Below are 27,243 nucleotides of genomic sequence, written 5' to 3'. Positions count from 1 at the left end.
GATGTAAACAATACAATTGTCACATTATTCAAGATTCTTTATTCATTATTGAGTTTTCTTTTATTTCCAAAAAGGCATTAAAGACATAAATGATTTTAGATTTTATTCTACATTAAAGCACATTTTATATATATAAAAAAAATAACTGGAGAGGGCACTAACTGTGGTGGTAAGGGTTGTTCACAAGGGGGAGGGCTGGCCCTGTGAGAAGCACTTTGATATTGCTCTGTTGATGAGCGAGAGTGTGTGCAGAGCAAGAGAGCGAGAGAAGCAGAGAGCTCTGTAAACAGGCTGTCAGAAAAGAAAGTGCAGGGACATTTTCATCCGCTACAGCCAAAGGCGAGTGTTGCGTACAACACTGAAGGATAATCACGAGAGGGAGAGAGCGCGAGCGCGAGCGCGAGCGAGAGAAGGTTTCATTAATTCATGCAGGAGGGAAGGGATGTTTCTGCCGCTGACTGAGCTGGTTCCACCACTGCCTGTAGCATTTTGTTTGTGAGCCCATCCATGCCGTGAACGTGACAGCACTCAGATCAGGCAGAATTTGACGCACACCATCACCTGAACAAGCAGAGGTAGGGGACGATTTCTCACACACATCTGTTTTCTGCTCGCTCACTTACTTATAAGTGCAATCTGCTGAGCCAGTGACCCTTGTTTTCCTCTCACGTTGTCTGTTCTCTTGTCAACAAATGATACTGTCGCATCAGAACGTGCTCATTTATCTAGCTTTTTGAATTAATTGGTGTGTTTTGTCTTTATTTTGGTTTTCTGTTGCTCACAGGAGATGATTTGGGGTGTTTCCTGTGCTTTGTAGAGTTCACGTGCAGGATTTTTCCTGCTAAGTGCTTTTGTTATGGTCTGTATTGTCATAGTCTGTCTGTCATGTCAGAGGTGAGTGCAGATAGTGTTTATATTTCACACTCACTTGAGAGATCAGTGCCATGGGATGATGGATAGATGGTTTGTTGATGGATTCTGTTGATTTGTGTGGGGAATGCAGCTCGACCATTTGACCAGGTTTGTTTGTCATCTCCCGTGATGTCCTGGAGCGACCCACAATCTCTGTTGTGAGGGAATGTAATCAATTTTGATGTGTGGGATGATTCATTCTCTTCACAAACCTGTGCTGTCATGTAATTGGGAGATGCTCCTAAATCTCAAATCGGCTTGCTTAATTACTGCTCATCATGTAATCACCAAAGGCACAGGGTCTTCATGTCTCAATAGGATCTGTGGAGCAGAAACAGTGTGCGGTGTGTGTGTGTGTGTGTGTGTGTGTGTGTGTGTGTGTCAGAGAGAGAGAGTTTTTCGCTGTAGCTGCTTGAAGACACAATTCATGTTGTCAGTCTTCAGAAAGGGCTAAATATTTGGATGCATGTTTGCAGTTAGATATGCTCTCATTCATTAGAAAAAGACACACTGGGTAGAAACAAAGACACACTACCCAAGGTCAAAAACGGCAGTCAGCAGCGGAGTATCTTAATGGAGTCCACAATAACGGAGAGCCTGAATAAACACTCACTGATCATACTGTTGTCTTTGGCTTGTCTCTCATCTTTACTATGCTGCTCTCGGGTAGATGAATATGTTTCTGTCTGTTGGAGAAGCACAGTGATTTATCCTGGAGTCCTCACTGGAAGCACACATTACGAAAGCCACTCAGACGGTCTGTTTTAGTGTGAAAGTTTTCAAAACAAATAGAAAGGGAGTATGCTGTTTTATTTTAGAAATACCATATAGTACTGTGGTTTTCAGTACCTTAGTGCATTTCCTCTTTCTATTTCCATGTCATGATCAGTTACTGTACTGTACTGTCATAATAGTAATAATATTATTAAATGTAACAAAAATATTAATTATGTGAATATAATTATATATTTTTCTGCAGTTTTAGTTGTTTTTTATGGTATAAGTCTCTCCTGTTGTTGTAAAATAAGAAGAATTGCATATTAATTATATGTAGTTTTGTTGCATAATGTAAATTGCATTCATTTCATATAATATTTCTTATACATTATCATTGCATTCATTTTTTACTTTTTTTCTGAATTCAGAAATATGGAAATCAAGTCATTTTTCACCTTTGGTCTGCCACATCGTTAGCGCTCTGTTGTTGATGTTGAGTTCCATTAATAGACATCCGGACCGGATTGAAGGGCAGTAGGTTTCCCTTAAGCTGTGACTCAGAGCAGGTATGGCCTGGCTTTTCCATCTCGTTGCATTGCAATTTCGAACCAAACCCTCCTGTTGCCATGACATCCAACCTCTGTAAATACTCCCAGGATTTTCTGAGCATGCAGGCCCCAGGAGAAGAGAGAGAGGGAAAGAGGAAAAGATTGCTCATGTTTTTTCAGCCCAGAGAGTCACTTAAGGAATGGTAAAAGGCTAGATTTATTCCCTATTCTGTGTTCTTCCACTTATTCATATGAGTAAAATAAAAATAAAACTTGACCCTGCTGTAAATATAATTTCTATATTTTTTATATGTATGTCTGCATCATTTACTTTTATTTATACTTCATTTAAACATTTATAAAGAGAAAAAGAGACTCTTTAGATCGATTTTCCGATTTGGCACAACTGCAAAGCAGCCCATATGCCTAAATAATGGGATATCTGTGTTTTGAGATTGATTGCTTTATGTATGCCTATTTGGCATTGCTCAATTTCAGCAGTGCATGTCAAAGGCAACCATCCATTACATTGTTTTGGACCATTAAGGATATTATGCTAAGTCTCAGTTCAGGCAAACACTTTGCTAATGCATAAGTGGTAAATGCAGCTGGAAGTAATTACAGTTGTGAACATCACAAAGATTGCTTTGTGGTTGCTCGCACTTAGAGAGTCACCGAGTTGTGTTTGATGTGAGAAGAGAAAACTCTAAAAAGCATGTCATGTAAATGCATCGGATAGGCCAAACAGCGATGGAGTAAGCACCAACAGAAATGCTGGTTAAACGCTTCTGTCTGCTCTTTAGGCCTCGATATGCTTAGCTGATTCTGCTTCTGTGAAATCAGTAGGAAAAAATGAATCTTTACCCTGACAGCAATACCTGCACAGGCCCAGAAGAAGATCCATACCTAAATACCCCCTGTGCATCCATCAATCAGATGACATTTCTGCTCAAGTTGTGTGTTCTAGTGTGTGTGTGTGTGTGTGATAATTGGTTGTTTCTTCTCTTGCTGATTTGTTCCACTGTTCGTTCTTTGGCCATACATTTAAAACATAAATTGAAACCAATATAAATATACATTTTAAGGAGTTTAAAATATGTATTATATGTGTGTAGAGAGGATATAAAGTGTTATGGATATATAGGACATCACAGGGCTGATTATAAAATGGCTGTTGAGATTGTGACATTGACTATTACAAACTTGATCGTTTCAAGAAAAATGATCTGTTTTGTACTGCCTTCAGATCTCTACACACAACAACAATGACAAAAAGAAAAGAAAAAAGTGTTGAAACTGTATTCACCCCCACGGTCCTCTCACACATTGTGTGAAAATTGTAACCTATTAATATGAGTGGTGAAATAAATATGCACTGCTTAAAACAGAAAAAGAAAATGTTTTTGTAAGAAGAGATGTTATCAAGTTAACCATCTAGACTTGTTGCAATATACCCTCCCCCCATTCTTATAATTCTGTAAGCACATGACTGGGAGTTTCATGGGAAAAGCCATTTTCTGTCAGTGAAATGGACCTATCGGGTCTCCTCCAGACTCTTCCCTATGATTTGGCAATGTCTCATCTTTAGCTGCCACTCTCATCCACTTTGTCAGAGCTCTTTCTGCCGGCTGCACGCCCGACCGCAGAGACTATCTGTGGAGAAGTTGAGACAAAAATATTACACCATACCTTATCAGACTTCAAACTGTGACAAGCAACTCTTTGTGGGTTAGCAAAACTGTAAAAACTGTAATGAGTGGTGAAGGGTGCACATGTCAGCGCCGCTGTTGGCTCTGACTGGACTGTGACCTCTGCAGCCCAGCCGTGTTGTTTAATTCTATAACGGCCTGTTTATGAAAGCTGGGATTTTGGTATATCTGTGCCGCTCACTAACCTCCCATTGTTTGGTCGACTAGTTTCCACAGGTTCTTCATTCATCACAGCTACTGTCTCATTCTCCTGTGTATCAGCTGTGTGTGTGTGAGCCTGTCCGCTGTCCCGCTGGAGGTGTGTGATATTACTGCCATAGCTGGACAGCAGTGCACCTCTCCCTCTCTCTTTATCCCTTTCGGAATTAATGTCCTAATTTGGTTGTGTTCTTCTGCACGGTGGTTCAGGAGACTAGTGCAGTGGTCATACTCAGAAGATGAATCTGAGTAGGGTTTTTTTTTTTTTTTTTGGTGCTTTCTATTTATCAAAGAATCCTTCAAATGTATCACAAAAATACATATGTTCCACAAAAATAATAAGTTATAAAAATGCATCAAATCAGCATATTAGAGTGAATTCATTGGAATATATTGCATTTAAAAAAATATATATTCACATAGAACATAGCTATTTTAAAATGAAATATTTCACAGTATTATTGCTTTTTCTGTATTTTTGTGTTTGTCTTTGGGTGTATAGAATGAATAGAGATGAAATGCTAGCATTTATTTCAATATAATTTGGTTTGTAAATGTATCTGTATCTGTTAATATTAAATACATTTTTACCCATATGCATTTGAGGGACACAAATGCATCTACTTTATAGAATGAGCTAAAAAGGGACTAAATATTTTCATATGCCGAAAATAAGGTTAGGGTTTGTTTGGGTTAGTCCATAAAAGTAATTTAATTTAAACACAGTAGTCAAAGGGAGGGGTGTGTGTGTGTGTGTGTGTGTGTGTGTGTGTGTGAAACAAACAGCTACAGACCGTTTCTTATGGTAATGAATAGTGCAAATATGATTAATATGGTTATCGGAAACCGAAAGGGGCAGAGTGGGAAGGGATGATGTGAGGAGGACCAAAATTGCTCATACTGTAGCCCCATCAACAGTTCAACTGAAAATCGCTGAGGCCACTGAGATTTCTGGTCTATCTGTAAACCACTTTTAGATCCGTGAAGTTCCTTTCCACTGTGGGCAGTACAGGAGTCCGTCACATCTGTCACCCTGAAACTGTTGCGCCCACATTAAAAATTCTTAGTGCAAATCATTCAAACATTCCCCCCACTGGTGATGGTTCAGTGCACAGAAAATCACTATATAAATGTAAGGAATTATTCCAAAAAAATCATACAATTCTGATACAAACTATTTAACTTATTATATAGAGAAAATATCAGTGTGTTACATAAAATGACCTATAATAATAAATCCGAGAAAGGGTAAAATAAGGAGGTACATGCAAAAAGATGGTCACATAAATTCTACATGAAAAGGAGATGCGTCATATACCGAGCTGATATAGTTTATAGGGAATTGGGGGAGGAAGAGAGAAAGATCTAATATAGATGGCTACAGAGAAAGGGATGTGAGGGAATGGTATAAATACTCCAGGGCTGGAGGATAATGGAGTGTCAGTTGGAGACAGAGAGGCAAATGGAATAAGGTACATGCATTTCTTCACTGCTAGACAGGAGAGAGTGGAGGGAGAGGGAAAATAACGAGGCTCATTCTGTTTAATGGGACTGAGAGACAATATAAGTAACTCTGAGTAAGATCTGCATTCACTGAACAAGCCTATAGTTGTACAACATGCTCTGTGTCCCAGTCTAGACCACGTTCCTGTTGCAGTCTGGTCTACAGAGTTTTTTTTTTTGAGCTTCCACTGGCTTCTCAGTCAGGTGGACACTTTAAGAGCACCTTCAGGGTTCAGCGGATAGGATTCAGTGTGAGAAAGATTGTAAACAGTCGATGGAACTGTCACTGCTGTGTTTTACTACGTCTTGTGTTTGTCGTCATGTTTATGCGTTACTGTGATGTATTGCAAATTGTAGCTGTGAATTCTGCTTGTACTGTATATGCTACTGTTTAAAAGTGCTTTTATTCACTTTTGTTTCTAGTAAATGCTGTTCTTTTGAATTTTCTATTCATCAAATGGAAAAGAATTACAGTTTCCACAAAAATATCAAGCAGAACAATGATAAGAAATGTTTCTATTCTTTGCTATTATTGCAATGTACTTCTTTCTTTTTTTTACTTGATATTTATTCAGAATTATAAAGTATGGATAAGAATAAAATATGTTGCAATTTATATATATATAAATTGCAACAATTTATATATATATATATATATATATATATATATATATATATATATATATATATAAATTTATATATATATAAATACTCAACACATTTTCACTTAACAATTTAAGATGTTAATATGACGTAAAAATGTTATATATATATATATATATATATATATATATATATATATATACATGTCATAAGTTAAGATTTTTACGTCATATTAACATCTTAAATTGTTAAGTGAAAATGTGTTGAGTATGCTTCAGTATATACATAGAAATCATAATCATAAAGCACCATGTCAAAACAATAATTCTACGGAGCATGGTTAATTTGCAGGGCTTTTTGCATTTGTTAGCAGGAATATTGGGGTGAGGGAGGGAAGGGTATAAATGTAAAACTCTTAGTTTTGCAAGTCCATTAGGTTGGTTTGTAAGCATAAATGGACAATTTATATATGGGTTTCCCTGTAGAAATATTGGTGCAGTGCACTTCCTGTACCTTTTTTATGTTTATGCTAAGGGAATATGAGAAAGATAACACGTCTTATGGCCTGGAACATACACATAACGCACCAGTGCACACAAACTCCTCCAGATGCACACACACACAAACCCACAACCGCTTTCAGTTCATCTCCTTGCTGCTAACTTGTGACGTCAGGTTGCCAGGAAACTGTCTGAGCAAACAGAATCCCTCTCCACACAGAGGGAGGCCCGATCCTGTTGATCAGCGCGTGGCTCCAGCAGCCCATTAGCACACATACAGACACTTTTGCACAATACAGCCATTAACCTTGTTTCTTGATCCTTCCTTTAATGTACACGTTTCCTTTACTGGCTTATTAGTGAATTCTGTCCTTGACAGTAATAACGTAGGGTTGTATAGCTTACATTGTCAGGAGGAGGATGCAAGAGAAAATACTATGAGTGATGAGGGAAACCCACACAGGAAGAAACCTGGGTTATTTTTAACTGTAAAGGGGAATAGAGAAAACAGAAAGGCATTTTGCATGGTGGGAGGATCAGAAATATTTTCCATTGTGTGGCGATACTAGAATTAAATCCGTCACCACAAACCTTTCATCTCATTCGATGACAGTTATGTTTATAGTGTCTGTACTCTTGTTTTGTGGGGTTTTTTTTTCATCTGTTCACCTTGACTCTACCTTCCATTTTCCATTTTAGCACTCAGTACAGCATGTCTTATTTCATTAGGACAGTGCAGGCGGATTTCATTTTTGCAGTGTTCTAGCAGCAGGAAATTACATCACCTCGATAAAGCGAAATTTTCAGCCTTTCTGTTTGAGGCACAGTAATTTGATCCTATTATTTAATCAACACCTGATGGTGCTTTATTATTTCTTTGATAAAAGGCAAAAGTCTTGATGAGGAAAGTAAACAAGTAAACTTTGACCAATTAAAGGACAGTTTTACTCACATGTGACTCACAAAGTTGGTGCAATTTGTAATGTTGCCTTGTGAAAGCAAGCCTAACCAAGAAGAAAAGGCAACATTGTAAGAAATTAAGTCCCTGTTTCAGAACAAAACAAACAATATACAGGTCTGAAATGCCCTTAGTCTGCATAAACACCAACATTTTCTAAAGTCCCTAACCAAAGTTACATAAATATTGCAAGGGCGTTTCTTGATACGGAAGAGAAAACCTATTTTATCTCAACACTTCAACATCTTAAAAACTGCAATACATCAGACTTGAAAAATGTGAAATATGAGGGCAAAGACCAAAAACATCCATCTAGCGCATATTTACATAGGAAAGCAATGGAAGAGAAGTGCAATGGAATGCAAAACCACTGTCTGCGAATGGCCCTCCAGTGTAATGTGCTGACATTCTAAAACTCTTAATGTGAAAAACGCTTAACGGTTAATGGTAGTTTTTTCACATGAAACATTTTCAAATGTACTTTTAAATGAAGTCTGTGAAGGTAAGAGGGATGTTAAGGGCAGAGAGGGATGTGAAGGTAAGATGAATGATTACTGCATCGAATGGACCAGGACATGTGTTGGACACATTAGTCCAGAAAAACAATAACTATTTTGTTGTATCAATCATTTTATGATCATTTTAATAGCTTTATAAAAATCGATTTTCCTTTATGTTTGAAAATTTAAAATTCCTAAAATTACGATTTGTAAAATAATAACCCCCCCCACCCCCACCCTACTTAACGCAGAAGAAATCTGCGCCTCTTCCTCTGAGCAGGATTTTTTAAATCCACTTTGAACTCTCTATAATAAAATAAATATATGCTTGGCTATTTTGATTCTGACTTGCAGATTGTGAATAACGTGTGAAACAGGAGTTATTTTAAGGGTTGGCAGAAACCCAGGCCTTCTCACTAGACCACTAAAGCTCAAATCCAACCTTTTTTTTGTTCGCTACAATGTTGCACTAATTTTGCTATGGATATGATTTGGAACATATCTATCAAGTGGCTAGCATAGTTATGACAAGTCTTTATATTATTTATCCTAGATCATGTATTGATGGCATTTTTGCAAAGCTGAAAAGAGTGTTTAATTTTGGGAATCAAAATATTGTGTGTAATTCAGAGTTACTGCGTTGGGTCGTGTCCCACAGGAATAATTCAGGTCTATTTTTGGTTCTCTGTGTGAAATGTTCCACAAGAGAAAAGCAAATTCCCTCTGAAGTCACAGATGGTAACAAAAATGACGTCCTTGATATATGGACCAATAAATCCTTGTGAAGTAAAATGAGTTATGGGGGAAAATCAATGGTGTTTCATATGGAGTCTCTTATTAATTGAAATGTAAGCTGTTTATGCTTACAGTACACACTAATGTCAGTGTTTCCATGAGTTATCACTGACTTATTTGTCTTTCTGTTATTCTGTCTGCTACCAGACAAGCTTGCCTGATTCCTCATTACTGAATAGATCATTTAATTATACAAAGATAATCATCGATGATCAAACTTAATTTAAAGCAATGTTTCAATTAAGATCCTGTTTTCTGCTGATGTGGTTTTATCCAGGAGTGGCACATAATTTATGCATCACTCTTTTCAAATACATTAAACTGATCAAATATGAGATTAAAACTATTGTTTTAGAATTATTACTTGGAGGATTGTGTTTCTGTGTCTGTTCTAGTGCTGAAGAAATTATATGAATTACGGACGTCTTTTCTGAAGTGAGGTTATATGCACGTATTTATGATTATATTGGCTTTTAAATAATGTTTTAAAATGCTAAATATATATTAGCGTGTGTGTGTGTGTGTGCTCTCTTGTCTGAAAGGTCCATAAATACAAGTCAGTTCAGAGTTTAGTTGGGTTGGATGATTTATTTTGGGACTTGAGAATAACAGGCAAGATTCCACTCAGTTCTCTGTTTCAAAACAGCTGTACTAGTACCTACACCAAGATCTTTATCTATATCTATTCACAACAGATGGCCATACTTTGCCCTTTATTTGCTCTTTCATTTTTTGTTTATCAGTTACAATAGTACAAGTGCTTCTCAGTGAATTAGAATGTTGTGAAAAAGTAAATTTTGTTTCAGTAATTCAACTCAAATTGTGAAACCTGGGTATTAAATAAATTCATTGCACACAGACTGAAGTAGTTTAAGTCTTTGGTCCTTTTAACTGTGATGATTTGGTTCACATTTAACAAAAACCCACCAATTCAAGAAATTTCAATCTCAACAAATTAGAATATGGTGACATGCCAATCAGCTAATCAATTCAAAAGGTTTCCTGAGCCTTCAAAATGGTCTCTCAGTTTGGTTTATTAGGCTACACAATCATGGGGAAGACTGCTGATCTGACAGTTGTCCAGAAGACAATCCTTGGCAGCCTTCACAAGGATCCACAAACATTCATTGCCAAATAAATTGGCTGTTCACAGAGTGCTGTATCCAAGCATGTTAACAGAAAGTTGAGTGGAAGAAAAAAAACATTCCTGAGGCGTCTTGCCTGGGCTAAGGAGAAGAAGAACTGGACTGTTGCCCAATGGTCCAAAGTCCTTTTTTCAAATGAGGGAAGTTTTGTATTTCATTTGGAAACCAAGGCCCTAGAGTCACCAGACCTGAACCCCATCGAGAATCTATGGAGTATTGTCAAGAGGAAAATGAGAAACAAGAGACCAAACAATGCAAATGAGCTAAAAGCCAATGTCAAAGAAACCTGGGCTTCCACACCACCTCAGCAGTGCCAAAAAACTGATCACCTCCATGCCATGCCGAATTGAGGCAGTAATTAAACCAAAATGAGCTCCTACCAAGTATTGTGTACATGTACATTAAATTAATATACTTTCCAGAAGGCCAACAATTCACAATATTTTTTTTTTTTTTGGTCTTATGGAGTATACTAATTTCTTGAGATTGTGATTTTTGTGCTTTTTTTTTTTTTTTTTTTGGTTAAATGTGAGCCTAAATCATCACAATGAAAAGAAACAAATACTTAAACTACTTCAGTCTGTGAGCACTGAATTTATGCAATACACGAGTTTCACAATTTGAGTTGAATTACTGAAATGAACTTTTTCACGACATTCTAATTCATTGAGAAGCACCTGTGCATTTTTAGGGCTGTAACAGAACACAAACACTGGTTCAGTGTGTTTTTAAGGCATGGTTCGAGTCAAGTATATTTTCAGTACAGCGTGGGATTTTTTTTTTATTATAATTTATTATTATTATTATTATTAATTAATTAATTAATTAATGGTTTGAAGAACATACTATGGCTTTGTCTTTAAATAAAGTCTGTTTTTACTGCTGCAACACTGGATGCAACACTCTTTGTACTACAGTTTCTGTTGTAAATTTAGAAAGAGATTTGAAGTTCTTTCACATGCAAAGTATTGTACATTTAGGCAGAATTATTGCACTGACATACTATTCCACTTCATCTATTTGACATGTATGTGTGAACCAACACTCATTTAGTGAAGTCTGTGAAGTCTAAAACTTCCGATATATTTTGCTGGTGATGTCAAAGGCTGTTTTGTGGTCATGTGGTACATGCCTCTTGAATCCAATTTAATGTTTAACCAAGAATGATTTATTTTCCTTCGAATGACTTTTGTACAATTTGTGTAGGCCACATGATACTCCTTGTCTTCGCCCTCCCTTGTGTTCAAACTTTTTTACTTTGTACAACAAACATCACACATCACTCTATGCTTTTTAAACCAGAGGGCATTACTCCCTGGCATGCTGTAACTCATGGCAGCGCTATCAACTTCATTGATTTTTGTCTTTTCCTCTTCTCATCACGGCAGTTTTTTATGCCTTTGCTCCTCGCAAAAGGTTTTATGTCAGTTTCTTCCCTCCCTGTGGATGAGCTGGCAAACTGCTGATGATTTTTCTCTCTGCTTAAACTTATCGGGAGTGTCTAAACAGGGAGAGGAACAGAATTGAGAGAGAAATAGAGACAGAACAGGAGTATTCAGCAGACAGAGAGCGAGAGACATTGATTGGTACGGCATGCTGAGCACAGAAGCTGGCCAGGCCCATGTGAGTCATTTGCTGAGCGGCCCTTTGAACTCTCAGCTATATAGAGGAGCATTGCTATGCTGTTTTTAACTGAGTGTACTGGAGCAAACGAGATGTCCAAATGAAGGCAAAGACAGCATACAGTATGACTTGTACACCTTGTAAAAAATATATATAAATAAAAGAGAGAGAGAGATTTATTTTTAACTGTCTCCCAGGAGTAAAATAGTAATGTTGTTCCCATTTGTTTGTAAGGTATTAACCTGGTCTTGGATGTTTGTTCTAAAATCTACGGTGGCCGAGAGAGCTCAACACGCTGCAACTTAAGAAAAAACATGCAAATTGAAAAAACATCAGCAAATGAAGAAAACATCTTCATCAGTTTGACAACACAAGTGTTGCAAATCATCACAAGACATGCATATAACGAAACGCGCTACAAATCATCACAACACATACATATAACGAAACGCTGCAAATCATCACAATACATGCATATAACGAAACGCGCTGCAAATCATCACAACACATGCATATAACGAAACGCGCTGCAAATCATCACAACACATGCATATAACGAAACGCGCTGCTAATCATCACAACACATGCATATAACGAAACGCGCTGCAAATCATCACAACACATGCATATAACGAAACGCGCTGCAAATCATCACAACACATGCATATAGCGAAACGCGCTACAAATCATCACAACGCATGCATATAACAAAACGCGCTGCAAATACTTCACAACACATGCAAATTAAGAAACGCTGTAAATCCTCACAGCACATTTGCACATTAAGAAACAATTAATGAGGCATTGCAAATTTATTTTCAATGCCTTGAAATTATATTTAGCTGAGGATATTAAAGTTAGCCATCTTAAGTAATATATACATGTGTTGTGAGGATTTGCAGCGCGTTTCATTATATGCATGTGTTGTGAAGGATTTGCAACCTTGAAATTATATTTAGCCGAGGATATTAAAGTTAGCCATCTTAAGTAATATATACATGTGTTGTGAGGATTTGCAGTGCGTTTCGTTATATGCATGTGTTGTGAAGGATTTTTGCATCCCTTGTGTTGTCAAACTGACAAAGATTTTTTTTTTATTTATTTTTTTTTTCAATTAAAAAATCTCTTGAATGGAAACAAATGAGAGAATTACTGTAGATGTTATTCTTGAGATTTCCTCTGAAACTGAAACAGCTTCAAAATGGGGCGTGTGATGGTGCTGTAGGGGTTCTGCCAAATATTGTTATGAGAATATGAAAAACAGAACAAAGATGCAATATTTCAATAGTGAAGTTTAGCTTAATTGTCCCTTTCACATTAAAATCTATGAGGTAAAATACAAATATGTATATAGTATAGCTAACTGAAAATAAAACTAAAACCAAAAATCATTTCATTTGATTTGATTATATTGCAGGATATATACAGTATATATATTTAGTTTGGGAGAGCAATTCCATAAAAACGTGGATGGGAGTGAAAAGTCTTGTGGTTGATCTACTGACAGTGCGCAAACGGACACAGACACAGTCAGTTCACATCCAAAATGACCAACACTGTCAACCGACAGCAGCTCAAATTAGCACAGGGTCACAAACCGGCAGAGGCAATGATAACCAGTTCTATGTATTCTTCTAAGGCCACAAGTGCAAAATGGTTAAGTCCTGCTTTTGGGGGGCATTAAATAATGGTGCAAATACCAGTAAATTGACTACCAAAACTCTTAGTAATTCTGCTTTTGGCGTTTCTAACTCTGGTTCTTCTCTCTATAGAGTACATCAGTTGAAAGGTCATCAGCTGCTCCTCCGTGTGCGCCTGGCACCTCCCCGCCGCAGAGCTACTCCAATCCCAGCCCCTACCGGTGGCGCAGCACGCCTCACCTTCACACTGCCTTCGTCCTTGTGGCCCTCCGTCATTTCACAACTCCACATCGGGGACGCCAATTCACCATCTGTCACTAAGAAAAGTCGAAATAATCATGCCAGATCGTACCATGTCCTTCTCATACCTCACCTGAGGACGATCAGTGTGGTTCCCCAGGCTCGCTGCAAGCACTCTGACCGTTGAGATGGGAGATTGGGTCTGTCTGAGCCCAGCTGAATTCTCCCAGCTTCAGCAGTACAGTGAGTGTAAGTATCTGGGCACAAGAAGCTTCTCTCCTCTGACCTCTGGCAGGTTGATTGGAATTTATTTTGGGGCTGTTAGGTGGATAAGCATGGATAAGAGGGTTTGTTGGTTCATTTAGTTGGTTCTTCGCCATCCTTTTCTACAACTGCACTTCTCAACTTCCTGTGTTTAAGATGATGCTTTGTTTAATATATTATGTAGTAGGATGCATTCTGCAGCCAAGCCGCTGGACTTTTAGGAAGCACTGCTAGGAATGTAGGCTATATTGACGTAACGCATCAGTGTGCTGCCAGTGATCTCTGCATCGGTAGGCTATTGATTAACAACGTTTAATGCAGTTATTGATGCAGACCACTTTATAAGCTAAACAGGCATATGAAATTTTCAATAACATTAAAAAGTGACGGTCTTGCTTATCATCAGTTTATTTATTTTGCAGACAGATTTGAGGGAATGCAGGATGGTTTTATTGATTTGATGGGGGGGGGACTGAAATCGGATGCTAAAGCAGGATATTAATTCAGAGAAATATCTATTATTATAAGGGCTTTCGGTAAATCTGACTCATATTGTGTTATAGGACTGGCTTTGCTAGCACATATGCATGTGTAATGAGGAAGATTGTGCTTCATCTGGTCAATAAGGACCTGCTTTTTGCCATTCTCACTAACTACTCAGTTCAGCTTGAGAGGAAGCTTTAGTCGCATCAGCATTTATACTTTCAGTGTTTTCTTTGCAGACAAATTATGTGCATATTGTGTAATTTTCAGACAGCAAAGCAGGTGGCTTGAACTCAAGTGCCAAGAAGAACATTATAGCAGTCTTTGCAAACATTGCGGTTTGTGTGTGTGTGTGTATATATATATATATATATATATATATATATATATATATATATATATATATATATATAATGTATGCATGTATGTATATATTAGCTGCATGCTGCCAGAAACAGTGATGTTGGTTTGATGGCGGGTGCTGACAGTCAATGTAGAGATCAGGGCTGTGCAATTAATCGAAAAACGGTTTCAATTTCGATTTTGGCCTCCAATGATTATGCAAATACAATAATCGAGATAAAACGATTATTATGCCACATTCCGCCCCCTTTTGCATCGCTGCACTTTCGTTCCTCCATAAAAGCCCAATTACACGTGCAAATCAGTAAAATCATGTAACATGACATTTGCAAAATGGGACGTGCTTGAAAGTATATATTTTTTTATGTTTTTAAAAGCTTGACAGAAAACTTGCGCTGCTCCTCAGGAGGAGATATGCACTCAGAGATGGAACAGAACACGGACATGTAAAATCTTTTACCTCAAGGTGCACGCATAAATGGTCAAACATGCAAAAATGTGTAAAAATGCGGCGCTTAGTGATTATTTAAGGATACCTTCGTCGGTCCTGTAATAAATGAACGTAAAGAGTTGAGAATGAAAATACTTGCGTGACGGTAAATTACATCCGTGCGGCACTTAAAGTGATTTTCCTGCTGCTTTGTGTGTTTATTAATCAAACAAAAAAAGACAAAATCACATACTGCTCTTGAGTGAAGGATTTTTTTAGCTTTATTAAGAAACAAAAAAGTTTAATCCTTACAGTGAAGACTATGCTGTTTTATTTTACATTTGATTATTCATTTTTGTAGTACGCTGTAAACTGTTGAGACTTGCATAAAATAAACATTAAATCACAAAAGTTTGTTTCATTTATATCTTTTTATTCTACTGTATCTGTCCTTTGCTTTTTATTACGGACAGTTTAATTATTTGTAATAATTTTGAGGACTTTTTGTTTTTGTTTGAAATTACACTGGTCTCTACAATGTAGATGTCATAGCAACCTTATTTACAGGAAATACATATTTGATAAGTATCTTTAAATAAATCCCTTATATAAAGTTTTGGTCATATGGCCTCTTCATAATTGTGTTAAATAATTGTGATTACAATATTGACCAAAATAATCATGATTTAGATTTTTGCCATAATCGAGCAGCCCTAGTAGAGATCAGTGTATAAGTGTAACTTAAGACTTTTGGTTAAAAACCAGTCAAATGCAGTATGTCAGCACATAGTGTAATTAATTAGATTAAAATATAAAGAATAAAATAATAATAATTGCTTGATGGACTTATTTTTGTTTAAATGGCAAATAAAAAAAAAAAAAAAAAAAAAAAAAATATATATATATATATATATATATATATATATATATATATATATATATATATATATATATTACAATGTTAATGAACAGTTAATAAACTTTATACTAAACCTCTAAATGCTCCTATTGTTGTTATTATCAGCACAGGCTGCACTGGCTAATATGTATTTCAAAGAGTCCTTTGTGCCACTTTAAGAGGTTACCTGTAAAATTACCATGAAATTTCCAAATGAAGCATCTGTCAGTGCTTTGTGAGGTTAATTGGCTTGTAGGATCCTGGTAATAAATCGAAATCCTCATGAAGTCCATATAATTCCTCTCCTTTCGTTGAGGGCGACCCCTGGTATCAGATTTGATTAAAAACCCTTGAGAAACAGTGAAGATTGAATAATCAGTCAGACGTGCTCTCACCCTGAACTCGGCCAGCATGCCATATTTAAGGTATAATGGCTTCAAAAATAGCAAATGCAGGATGTGGAGTATATTCTGGCATACCGGACATTAAGAACTCAGTAGGTGTAAAATGAGGCATTAATCTTAAATTAAATTTTTATGTATATATAAACGATTAATCAAATGCTATTGTCATGCATGTCTCGTTAGTAAAGCGGATCTGTGATTAGCGGTAAATGTCCATCACCTGCTTTCAAATGGAGCGGTGCTTAATAGACAGAGCAGTAGTTAGCTGACAAAAACGCAATATCGCGTTCATAATCACAGATGAATAACATGCATGTGATTAATCATGATGCCTTAATATATATATATACAGTATATTGGTTTGGAGACCATATGTACATTCTTGCCACAAATTAATGTGTGGGCTCAATTAGGTGGTAAAGACTTTTCTTTTGATTCCATGGTGTTAATAATCAGCGGAATACATCTGTCATCTCTATTTAATGAGCTTATAGAAAAACTCCATCCACAGTCACAGCATTAGGAATTCCAAATATTATAAAACCCAGAGACACAGGTCTGTTAGTAAGAAGATCTGTTTGCTGCCCACAAAAGCCACAAACAGTTTGGAGTTTGGCGTCAGTCTTTAAATCAATGATAAGTCTTTTACATTTAATACTGTCAGTCAAAATGTCCCATTCCAAAGACCAGAGATCTATGACCTCTGTGTGTTTGACCTCTGACATTATGCTATTTTGTGATTCAGGATCTGAAACTTTAACAGTTTGTAAACCTCTGAGTGATAATAAAAGTGTGATGTCAATCTTTCCGACCACAGAAATCACCAAATTGCTTTGTTCTGGGTTTTACGTGTTGAGGAAAGACTTGTTTTGCTCAGATGAAACAGTGGGTGCAGTTTGGTTTTCAGTCATGAGAGTCAGTCGCATTGCCTGGTTCCCCCACCTGTTTTTCCCTTAACCACTGAGTCTCTATAGCCCCTTTCACACAGAGATTTTGGATAATACATGGGTAATGTGTCCCAGCAGTTGTTTCCGGATCGTATTATTATGATTCATTCACACTGCCAGTGATTTCCCGTAATCTGTGCGTGCATTCACACATAACCCGCAAAGGTCCCGTAATGACACGTGATATCAGGATGTCGAAAACACAAGTCGAAAACGCTAGGCACGTTAACTTTCACTTAAGCTGTTGAACGATCTAAGCTGCAGTGCGGATAGTGAGGAACTACCTGATCTCTGCTGCATTACAGTTTGCACATATTTTTTTGCGCAAACTTTGATCTCCTTCAAAACTCCCGGTAAAAGAGTCACATGATAACATGTGTCATCACTATGACACACCCTTTACGGCATTAGTTGTTCACACAGAGCTTGTTCCTGGCAATGTTACTAGGTCCCCAACCCAGGATCGATCCCAGGAATCAATCCCGGGAAGTGTTGGCGTTCTCACAGAAGGCAATCTGACAATGTTCCATCAATTTTCCAGGTCCAAGTTACAGTGTGAAAGGGGCTTATATAAGGACTCACCTAGCACTGCTACTTATTATTTGAATATCTGACTTCATTTTAGGTGTGCGTTTTCCAATTAAACTTGACAGTTCACCCCAAATGTATGTTGTGTCATTTTAGACTCACCTTTGTGTCGTACTATACCTGTATGCTGTTATTTATTTAATGGAACATGAATTTTGAAAGAATCTATAAACTGTTCCTTTATAATGTCGGCTCATATAGTGACTGATCTGTCAACCTCAAAAAAGATAAAAACTAGAGATGCATAAATTTCAGTTTTCTTGTCCGATTCTGATTTCCAATTCTTTTTATTAGGGGTGCACGGATAGTTGAACATTTGAATATTGGTTCTGCTGTAATTATTCGATAAATAAAAATGATATTCGAGTTTCGCATAGGGGTGTGACGGTTAGTATATAACCGTGAGACCCACGGTTATAGTTGAACACCGTCATTAGAACTCTATAACCGCCAAAACCGTGTCATTAAAATATTTTTTACAAACATTTTTTATCAAAAATTATTTTCATTTTTTAGATAGGATCATAAGATCCGCAATATATTGGGAGACATGGTTTTTACCACTTAATGAAGTTTTGTAAATCGTCAGACATGATATTTACCCCTTCATAAAATTTTGCTTTGTAGAAAACCTTTCTTAAAAACGAATTTCGTTTTGTACAAATTTTATCTTAATTTTAATAAATGTTTCATCAACCAATTGCATGTATTTTAATAAATAAAAAGCAAATATAGCAGACAATGATAACTGTGACATGGAAGCACCAGCGCGCCGCTTGCACTGCACTGTGAACTAGAGCACATCTCATCGTAAATGAAACTCAGCGTAGGCCTATGCTTCATACATTAGCATTAAATATCTTTGCTGCATCCTTTCTAGAACAGACAATGGCTTTTTTTGCGGCTCGCATCAGCAAATCATTGCATCGCAAAACAATCAGTGGATGGCGGGCGGGTGCGGCTTTGAAATTTGCTCAAAAAACTTTGGTGCGGATGATGAGTTTTGTGACAGATCTCCTTAATAAACGGAGGTCTGAAATCTCTGCCCCTTTACCGATCAGAGTGGCGCTGATACGGAGTTAACCCGCTATCTCCAAGAACAACCAATTGACTCTACGGCAGATCCACTACAGACCCCCCCCCCCGGCGGTTATGTTATGAACCGTCACTTTTGACTCACGTCATAACCGTCATCACCAATTCTGAAACCGGCACACCCCTAGTTTCGCACATTTGTTTTTTTAAAAGTTCACAATAAAACCTAATTTGGTCACTTTCTGTGATTTCTCCACGGCATATTTGAAGATATATGCAACCAAAAAATAATTAATGAATGAATAAGGGGCCATTCACATATTGTGCCTAAAAACGCGTGGAAAACGCTAGGTGCGCCGCTTTTTCCTTCTTTCCAAAGCGCTCGGGCAGAAGCACTCCTGAGGCGTTTGCCAATGACGTGCTCTCTCCATGAAGACGCAGAGATTTCAGCAAAGGATAAATGGATTTGCAGCACAAAAACGCTTTCAGTAGCTCTGCTACTAAATGTATTTCAAAATGGCAATTCATATACAGCTATGATCAGCTGTTCCTTCATCTTAGCTGAGCTTTCAACATTATTACGGGAAAGGATGAAGCTGAATATTTAGTTCTTGTCACATGACCTGCGGTGCTCTTGCGACATTCTGAAAAGTTGAAATGTTTTTAACTCGATGCAGTGCGTACGCGCCTGGAAAAAATGGCCGCGTCGCACCGTGTGCACGTCGCTTCCATTATGAGCCCGCATACTGCGTGCCTACATTGGAAATAACGAACTTGAGCACGCAAAAGACGCAATATGTGAACGGCCCCTAAGAACTGTGGTCTTCTATAGCACTTCAAATATGCCGTGGAGAATCACAGAAAATGACCGAATTCAAGAACATTGTTGCGGCATCTCTCATGCAACGAATAAACACCGCTAACTTGGAGAATGCAGTGAAAACTCCTCTTCTCGTGTCCGCTCTAGACCCTTGGCACAAACATCTCAGGTTTCTCGATGAAAACATGAGAAGTAAGAAAAAAAACTTTTTTGAACATTATCAGAACATTTTCCCTGATGCGAGTGGTGAGTCACCAACGATGAAGAGGATCCGGCAATGCCCACTCGTCGGAAAAGGCTGAGCCAGTTCTTCAGCGATGATTACATAGAGACCAGCCGAGACGGGAACAGTTCTTGCTGGAGCCATGTATTCCACCAGATGAGGATCCCATTCAGTGGTGAAACGAAAACACGAAGCACATCACAAAATGTATTCACTTAGCACACCATTATTTGTGAGTCCCGCCAATGTCTGTGCCGTCAGAGCTCGTTTTCTCTGTGACCGGCCTTATTGTTAACAGACTAAGGTGCCAACTTTCCCCCGATCATGTTTACATGCCCATATTTCTTAACAAGAACATGTAAAACAATAGAAAAAAAACAGCAAAAAATATTTGCTGACAGTTTCAAAGTTAAGTGTAAGCAATGTTCTACAATAGCCTAATTGCTGCAGGCTGCTTTATGTTTTTTCTTCGTTCACATTTTATTTTTTATTTTTTTGCTTTTAATCTGTACTTTTGTTTGTTTGCACGCATTGTTAAAGGTTTTCAGCTACAAAACACGATGTGTAATGTTCAAGCTTATTGTGTGTAAGCTTGTTCAAAATGACGGAAACAATAAATGTTGCTGAAAAATAACGTTTGTCTCATTAAACTTAATTTAAATAAATGAATATTTGAATATTCTACTTTTTATAAGTGTGACCTGTTGATTCCGACGTTGATGCCAATTCACACTTTCTTTTTAAGAACTATTGAGAGCATATACAAACAAAAATCTTACTTTTTTTAATGCAAACAAATGATTTACATAATAATATAAATTATCAATCATTAGAATTCCCCCAAACTGGAATAAGTTACAGATGTAACTACAAGTACATCTTTAGATGTATTTACAGAGACTGTTGGATTAAGCTGAGGTGCCATAAATGCATTTACACAGCAAAATTGCAAATGCATAAATAATTTTGTAAGATTAATGTTTTAAATTGTTTTCTTACATAAAGATTTGAAATGTTGTGGAAAAATGCAATGATACTTTTAAATATGAAACCAAACCACCTGTAGGTGGCAGCAAATTACAAGTTTTGAGTCATTTAGTCATTCATTTAACCAATTCGTTCAAACGCCGCATTCATTCAGTCTTTATAAATGGGTCACTGAATTATTGACTCAATCGATTTGTTCAAAATGTGAATTTATTCAGTAACAAAATGCCACTGTGTGTTGCTGGGAAACACACATGATTGGAACTATTTGCATTTGTGAAATTGAGCAAAAACATATATATATATATATATATATATATATATATATATATATATATATATATATATATATATATATATGTCAATATTGTGTCTAAAATGTAAGTCACTTAATTTTAACTTCTTGTTTATTAAACTACTATTGTATAAAATAAGTGTCACATTGGTTGATATTCGGGGAAACATCTTGGTTGAGTAATGTTGCTTACCTATATCATATATTATAAATATAATTTTATTTCTAGCGCAGTATGCATCTATAATTTTCTGTGTGTGCTGTGGCGCTCATTTGTTTTAATTTCTGCAGTAGTTTGTCTCTCACACTCAGACGGGTTGTCTTGAGTAGCTGAGGAGCGTAGCGGTGACATCAAAATGGACAATGTTTGCAGTAATTATTTATTTTTTAAGATTTATTATAGTACTTTAATATTTTATATTAGTTTACTGTTGTGTCTGCCTAAATTTTTACTTTTTAAGGTTTTTTTTCTTTTTAAGTTTTTCATCTAATATGTTTTATTTCATTTAATGTTGGCTTCATTTCAGTTACCAAAAACAGTTTTTGTTAGTTTTTTTTAGTCAAGTGCCAGTCCTGCACAAATCAATTGAATTTAAGTCAAATGTGGATTTTGTTTATTTTCTTAAAGGCCACTAAAAAACAGCAGACATAGAAAGCAAAGAGATTTAACAAGTGGGAATAATAAACATTAAAATACATGTAGCTAGTCAATAGTAGACGGTGATGACTACTATCAGTACTGGGGGGAGATTAGCAGCTTCTGTGAGGTAAGCACCTTGTTCTGCCCCCCGGGCAGCAGACAGAAGACTTATGGAAAATAAAAATGAAGCCTGGGGCCGCAGGCTCATTTCTCCTGTCCTAATGTTAATAAGCTTTGGTGACATCTATTGCTCAGCTATTATCTCTGCTAATAAGCCTGTTTTGTCGGATTACACCATACAGTACATCTAATGTTTCCAGTAATAGATACCAAATGCAAGGCATAACTTTTTTCAAAATGTTATAAATAATGATGCTTGTAGTTTATGTTTCAAGTACATTTCTGTTGTGTTTGGAGATAACTTTGCGTTAAGACTTTCAACTCATGCAAATATGAGTTACATTTTGTATTTATTTATTTTTTTTCTTCTTCTTTTTATGAAACACACCCAGACGCAAGATTAACAAATGTTAATTTGATTAACAATGCCTCATGAAAAGGAGATGTGCTGTAGAACATCAGCCAATATGTTGGGAGCTAAAAGTTACAGTTACAGTTTGCCAGTAAAACATTGGTTATCTAGTTAGCAAAATCCATATTTGCTGTCTTGGGAAATGCTTTTTATTTGCTTAACAGAAGATGCTAATGGCATATGCTAGTTCTTATTTCTATTGTTTTTATAGAAAATAAAATTGATCAAAAAAATATTATCGTAAGTGAATATTCATATATAAAATGGATTGATAAATATTTTCTGAGTGGAAGACAACACACAAAAGTGTAACTGTCAGCTGTTAAGTGCCATTAAATCTGTTAGTGTCTAATGTCTAGCAGCTGTTCTGCATTTTCAGGTTTCTTGGATGAATATAAAGTTTAAAGAACTACATTTACAGCAATTATTTATAGCATTATAAATGTCTTTGCTGTCACTTCTTATTAATTGAATTCAAATTTGTGCAAAATTGTATTTCCTTAAAAGAAAGAAAAAATCGGACAGACCCCAAACTTTTTAACAGTATAGTGAATCTAACTTTTCCATTGCTGTATATTTTGCAAAGAGTATCCACAACTTGCGAGTAAAGCTGTATATCTGACTAAGTGTTTTCCTTTACATTTTGTTTTTCTCCAGATTCCTCCAAGAAGCTTAAAGATGTGCTGGAAGAGTTTCACGGAAATGGTGTCCTCTCCAAGTACAACCCTGAACAGGTATGTAATGGCAGGAGCGGATCCGTGATCTCGCCCGATTAAATGATCTGTTTAGAGGCAGTGGAGCCTCTGGCTGTGACTTGACAGAACACCAATACAACCTGACTCAGGCCGCAAGTCATTACAGGAAATGCTTAGTCATCCGCTCCCTGAAACGAAGTGGCCAGATATTGCCTCCTGTTAGAGAAGGTCCTCACTGACATCATGAAGCCCATGCATCACGTTGCCGTGACAACAAAGCCAGCGGGCAGCCACATCTATAATTTGCTTTATGGAGTGTCACCATTATATTTCTCTCCTCTTCTCCACACTGACATACATAAGAGGCTGCTCAGGGTTTGGCGCCACAGGTTTTTACCCAGAGCCATGGCTGAATCAATAGTGAATAAGAACCGGTGGCAATTAATGGTTCTGAAGCTGACGCCAGGTTGGCTGTGGTGTGACATTGCATGCTTCGCTTTGTTCATCAGTTCAATCGCAACCACCTTTAAATCATAAAGTCTGGGAGAATCACAAAATGAAGGTGACATTCCATGAGTGCCACTGTACTGCCTACTTCCGATGACAGCCTTGTATTTCACTCATGGATACAGCCATGATTGACTGTTTGACTGAGGTTGGGCTGTAAATATCCCTCATCACAGCCTCAAAAAGTCACAGCTAGTTTGAGTGCCTTTTCATTATAGGGTTTAGTTATGGTGACTCTGTGACCTTTGTCTGTAAAAATGGGCGCCAGTGAAAGGTTCAAGAAACCATTCATTGTTTCCTGCATCATTTGAGAGCGGGGCCACTCTCTGTTTTTGCACTTCTGAAAGCCAGACAGGAAGTTTCTCTTACAGCCACTGCTGGCTGTGCTGCTTTTCACACCAGCAAAACATATAAACGCATTTGCTAATAGTGAGACAAAGAGAGTCATTTGGGTTCAGTTACTTTAACCTTCCTGTTTGAGGTGTGCAACTGCCCACCGTTTGCAGTCCCTCAAGCATAGCCTACATTTAAATTGCACTCAAGTTCCTCTTTTTTTTTTTTTTTTACCACCATTTGATTCTGTCCTACATGCCTTGCCTGTTTCTGCTTTACTGGCTTTTTGCCCGTTTCCAGAGTTTCATTTCAGCAACAAGAAGGATCCAAAGGATTTAAGTTTGTTCATTCCTGCAGTGGTATGATTGAAGGGGAATTCAACCACAATGCCATCTAAATTGTCTTCAGCACAGATTTTGTGGGTGCTTTTGTACCCATGTCCGATTTGCACGTTTTCTTTATTGAATCATGTGCTTAAACCCCCTTTTTTAGTTAATTCTCTTCAAGGGCTTTTGGCTTCACATTTTTTATTTCGTTTTCATTCCTATTTTATTTTCAGGTTGTCTTTGCAATTTTTGTTTTCATTAGTTTTCACTCTGCAAGATAAAGCCTTGCATCGCATTGCGTCGGGTGTATGATAGGGCCCATAATGTAAAAAAAAAAAAAAAATGTCTATTTATTTTGACCTTGCTATTTATCAAAGAATACAGAAAAATTTATTTCCAAAAAAATTGTAAGCAGCAATTATGCAACATAAACTTGAGACCAAAATGAATAATTATAATAAAAGCCTTGCCATAAAATGATTTTTTTTTTTATATATATTTAAACAGAAAATAGTTACTTACTGCTCTTAATCTGCTCTTAAAAATAGTGTATTTTTGTTATGTTTCTTTTTTCCCCAGCTATGCTATGTTTTATTTCAGTTAACAAGAATGTTTTCATTTAGTTTTCATCATCGGTAATATAGCTGTTCCCTTTTTAGTGCTATCGCTGTTCCCTTTTTAGTCCTTTATTTATTTTTTGGCTGTTGTTTTTTTTTTTCAATTTTTTATTACTAAGTGAAAAGTATCACCTTAAAGAACAAAGTACGAATTATACAAATAATTATCTTGCCACTAAACCTGCAAAACAGCATTAAATACTTAATAATGAGGATATGAAAGGTAACACCATTCACCGATCCCTTCCCTCTGCATGAACAAACACTGCAGTGTATATAACCCCTCTTTCCCTCTACCCTCTTCATATATCTCTGACTGCCACACAGAAGCAAGATGTTCTCATCCAAGTAAGATGTTAACTTCTGGGTTTGCATGTTCTGTGGTTCAATGTGTCTACAGACTGCATGCCCCGGCCCATTCCTGTCTGACAGGATAGTCTTGCTATAATGTCTACTGAAGGTCAAAGGTCACACCCACTGCTTTTAATGTGAGCCATGTGTCTGTGATACTTTCAATTGTGTTAACGAGATCTTCATCATGGTGTTTTTCTAACTGCAGATTGTTTCTTTCAGCTGCAAAAAAATTAGTTTTTACTATTCTTTATTGTGTGTCAGTGGGCTCCCTCTGTATAATTGTTGCCATGTGTCATAATGAAATGCTTGAGCGTGTCATTCATGCCCAAAGACAGGAACATCCTCTCTCCTGAAAACATAAAGGAGCAGGAAGCTGCATATTTATACATATGTTCTTGTGTCTCATCATCTCTCCACATGTCTCCTGCAGCCCATCGACTATGAGGGCTTCCAGCTATTCATGACGACCTATCTGGAGATTGACATCCCTGAGGAACTTTGCAAACACCTCTTCACCTCCTTCAAGAGCAAGAATGGTGGAGGCAGCTCCCCGGACACCTCTCGATCTGGAGAAGGCATAGGTAAATCATATTTTTAAAAAAGCCTTTATTCTATCAATAACTGGTCGTAAAAAATCTGGATTTCAGATTTCAGTTTTAATTGGAGAAACAGGTGTCAGTTTCTTCTGAGGTTACTGTTTTGGGAGCTAAGGATGAGCAAGTGCAGTGAAACACTCTTACAGTTGGGTCCAGATTCTAATCCATTTTAAGCCTGGAAATAAGATTTTGAACCTCAAGAAGCAAAATAAGAAATATTTAAGAGTTACTAATCAGACTTTTGGAGTTCAGCTAGGGCACTGCTGCCATTAATGCAAAAGGGGTACAAACCAAATAAAAATAAATTATTCTGGAAATACTCAGTTTACTGATTATTTATTTTCTAATGGAAAACATATACGCTACCATTCAAATGTTGAGGTTGGTAAAATCCATAACATACTGTGCAAACGTTTGGTGCATCTCAAAAGAGTAGAATAACATGGAAAATGTCATTTAATTTATATGATGGCAAATGATGGTCTTAAATGTCGCAGAATCCTTCAGAATTCATTCATATATGCTGATTTGGTGCTCAAGACTCAAACATGTTGATGATGAACATAAAAAAATAAAGTACTTCCACATTTGGTCTCAGATCCCACTTTATCTTTTCATTTGAATTAGATTAGATTATTATACTGCATGACCAGTTTGCTTGTAAAGCTGTTTATAACAAACTCTCAGCCTCAAATAATGAACTGGCAGATGTCTGGAGAAACCTGCTCTTGTCGGGAGACCTGCAGCCCGCTTTATAGGCTCTTCATGACTCTTGAGCCATTGTTCTATAAAGAAAAAACTTATATGAAGGCAAGCATGATGCAAGAGTGCACCAGTGGCTTTGCTCTGAATTACTTATATCATTGTTGGCCTGAGGTGATTTAAATATTAGTTGACTGAATAAATAGTTAGACAGCCAACAGTGCCATCTAGTGCCTTGATTTCTCTGGACTGGCAAATACAGTATAATCAGTGTTTTCTGTTGCTCCATTTGTCTTTAATGCAACTCAGTCAGTGAATGTAAACACTTAATGGCAAACTCATTATTGTAGAGATCAATCTGCCATGTTAAGCTGTCCCGGCTGGTGGCTGTTAAGCTGTCCTTAAATCACGTGACTCAAACATGTTACTTCGCCTGATGTTGTTATGTGTTGTCTTGGCGTGTCTTGGCAGCTCTTTTTATGTTTATGTGTTGATGTCATCACAAAGCAACCACTGACAGATATGATTTTCATCCATCGTGTCAAGTCAATCATTGTGCATTTGTGGTGACAATCGTGATGTACCGTCAGCTTCCTCCTCAGTACCTTATGCA

The 27,243-nt window shown here is 37.0% G+C and overlaps 1 protein-coding gene across 2 annotated transcripts in view; it reads left to right on the top strand.

Moving 5' to 3' along the window:
- Nucleotides 1-216: 216 nt before the first annotated feature.
- Nucleotides 217-27,243, top strand: part of LOC113053342 (diacylglycerol kinase beta-like) — an 86,981-nt gene continuing 59,954 nt past the window's right edge. The window contains exons 1-5 of one of the 2 annotated variants that reach the window (XM_026218277.1): nt 217-575; nt 13,484-13,840; nt 23,158-23,234; nt 25,306-25,326; nt 25,763-25,913. In XM_026218277.1, the coding sequence (XP_026074062.1) occupies nt 13,780-13,840; nt 23,158-23,234; nt 25,306-25,326; nt 25,763-25,913 (310 nt within the window). In that variant the 5' untranslated portion in view covers nt 217-575; nt 13,484-13,779. The remainder of the gene's footprint in view (nt 576-13,483; nt 13,841-23,157; nt 23,235-25,305; nt 25,327-25,762; nt 25,914-27,243) is intronic. The other variant, XM_026218278.1, reaches the window with a different exon arrangement.

The sequence above is a fragment of the Carassius auratus genome, chromosome 34, assembly GCF_003368295.1.
Source record: "Carassius auratus strain Wakin chromosome 34, ASM336829v1, whole genome shotgun sequence".
Lineage (NCBI taxonomy): Eukaryota > Metazoa > Chordata > Actinopteri > Cypriniformes > Cyprinidae > Carassius > Carassius auratus.
This window is presented reverse-complemented; position numbering and strand designations above follow the sequence as displayed.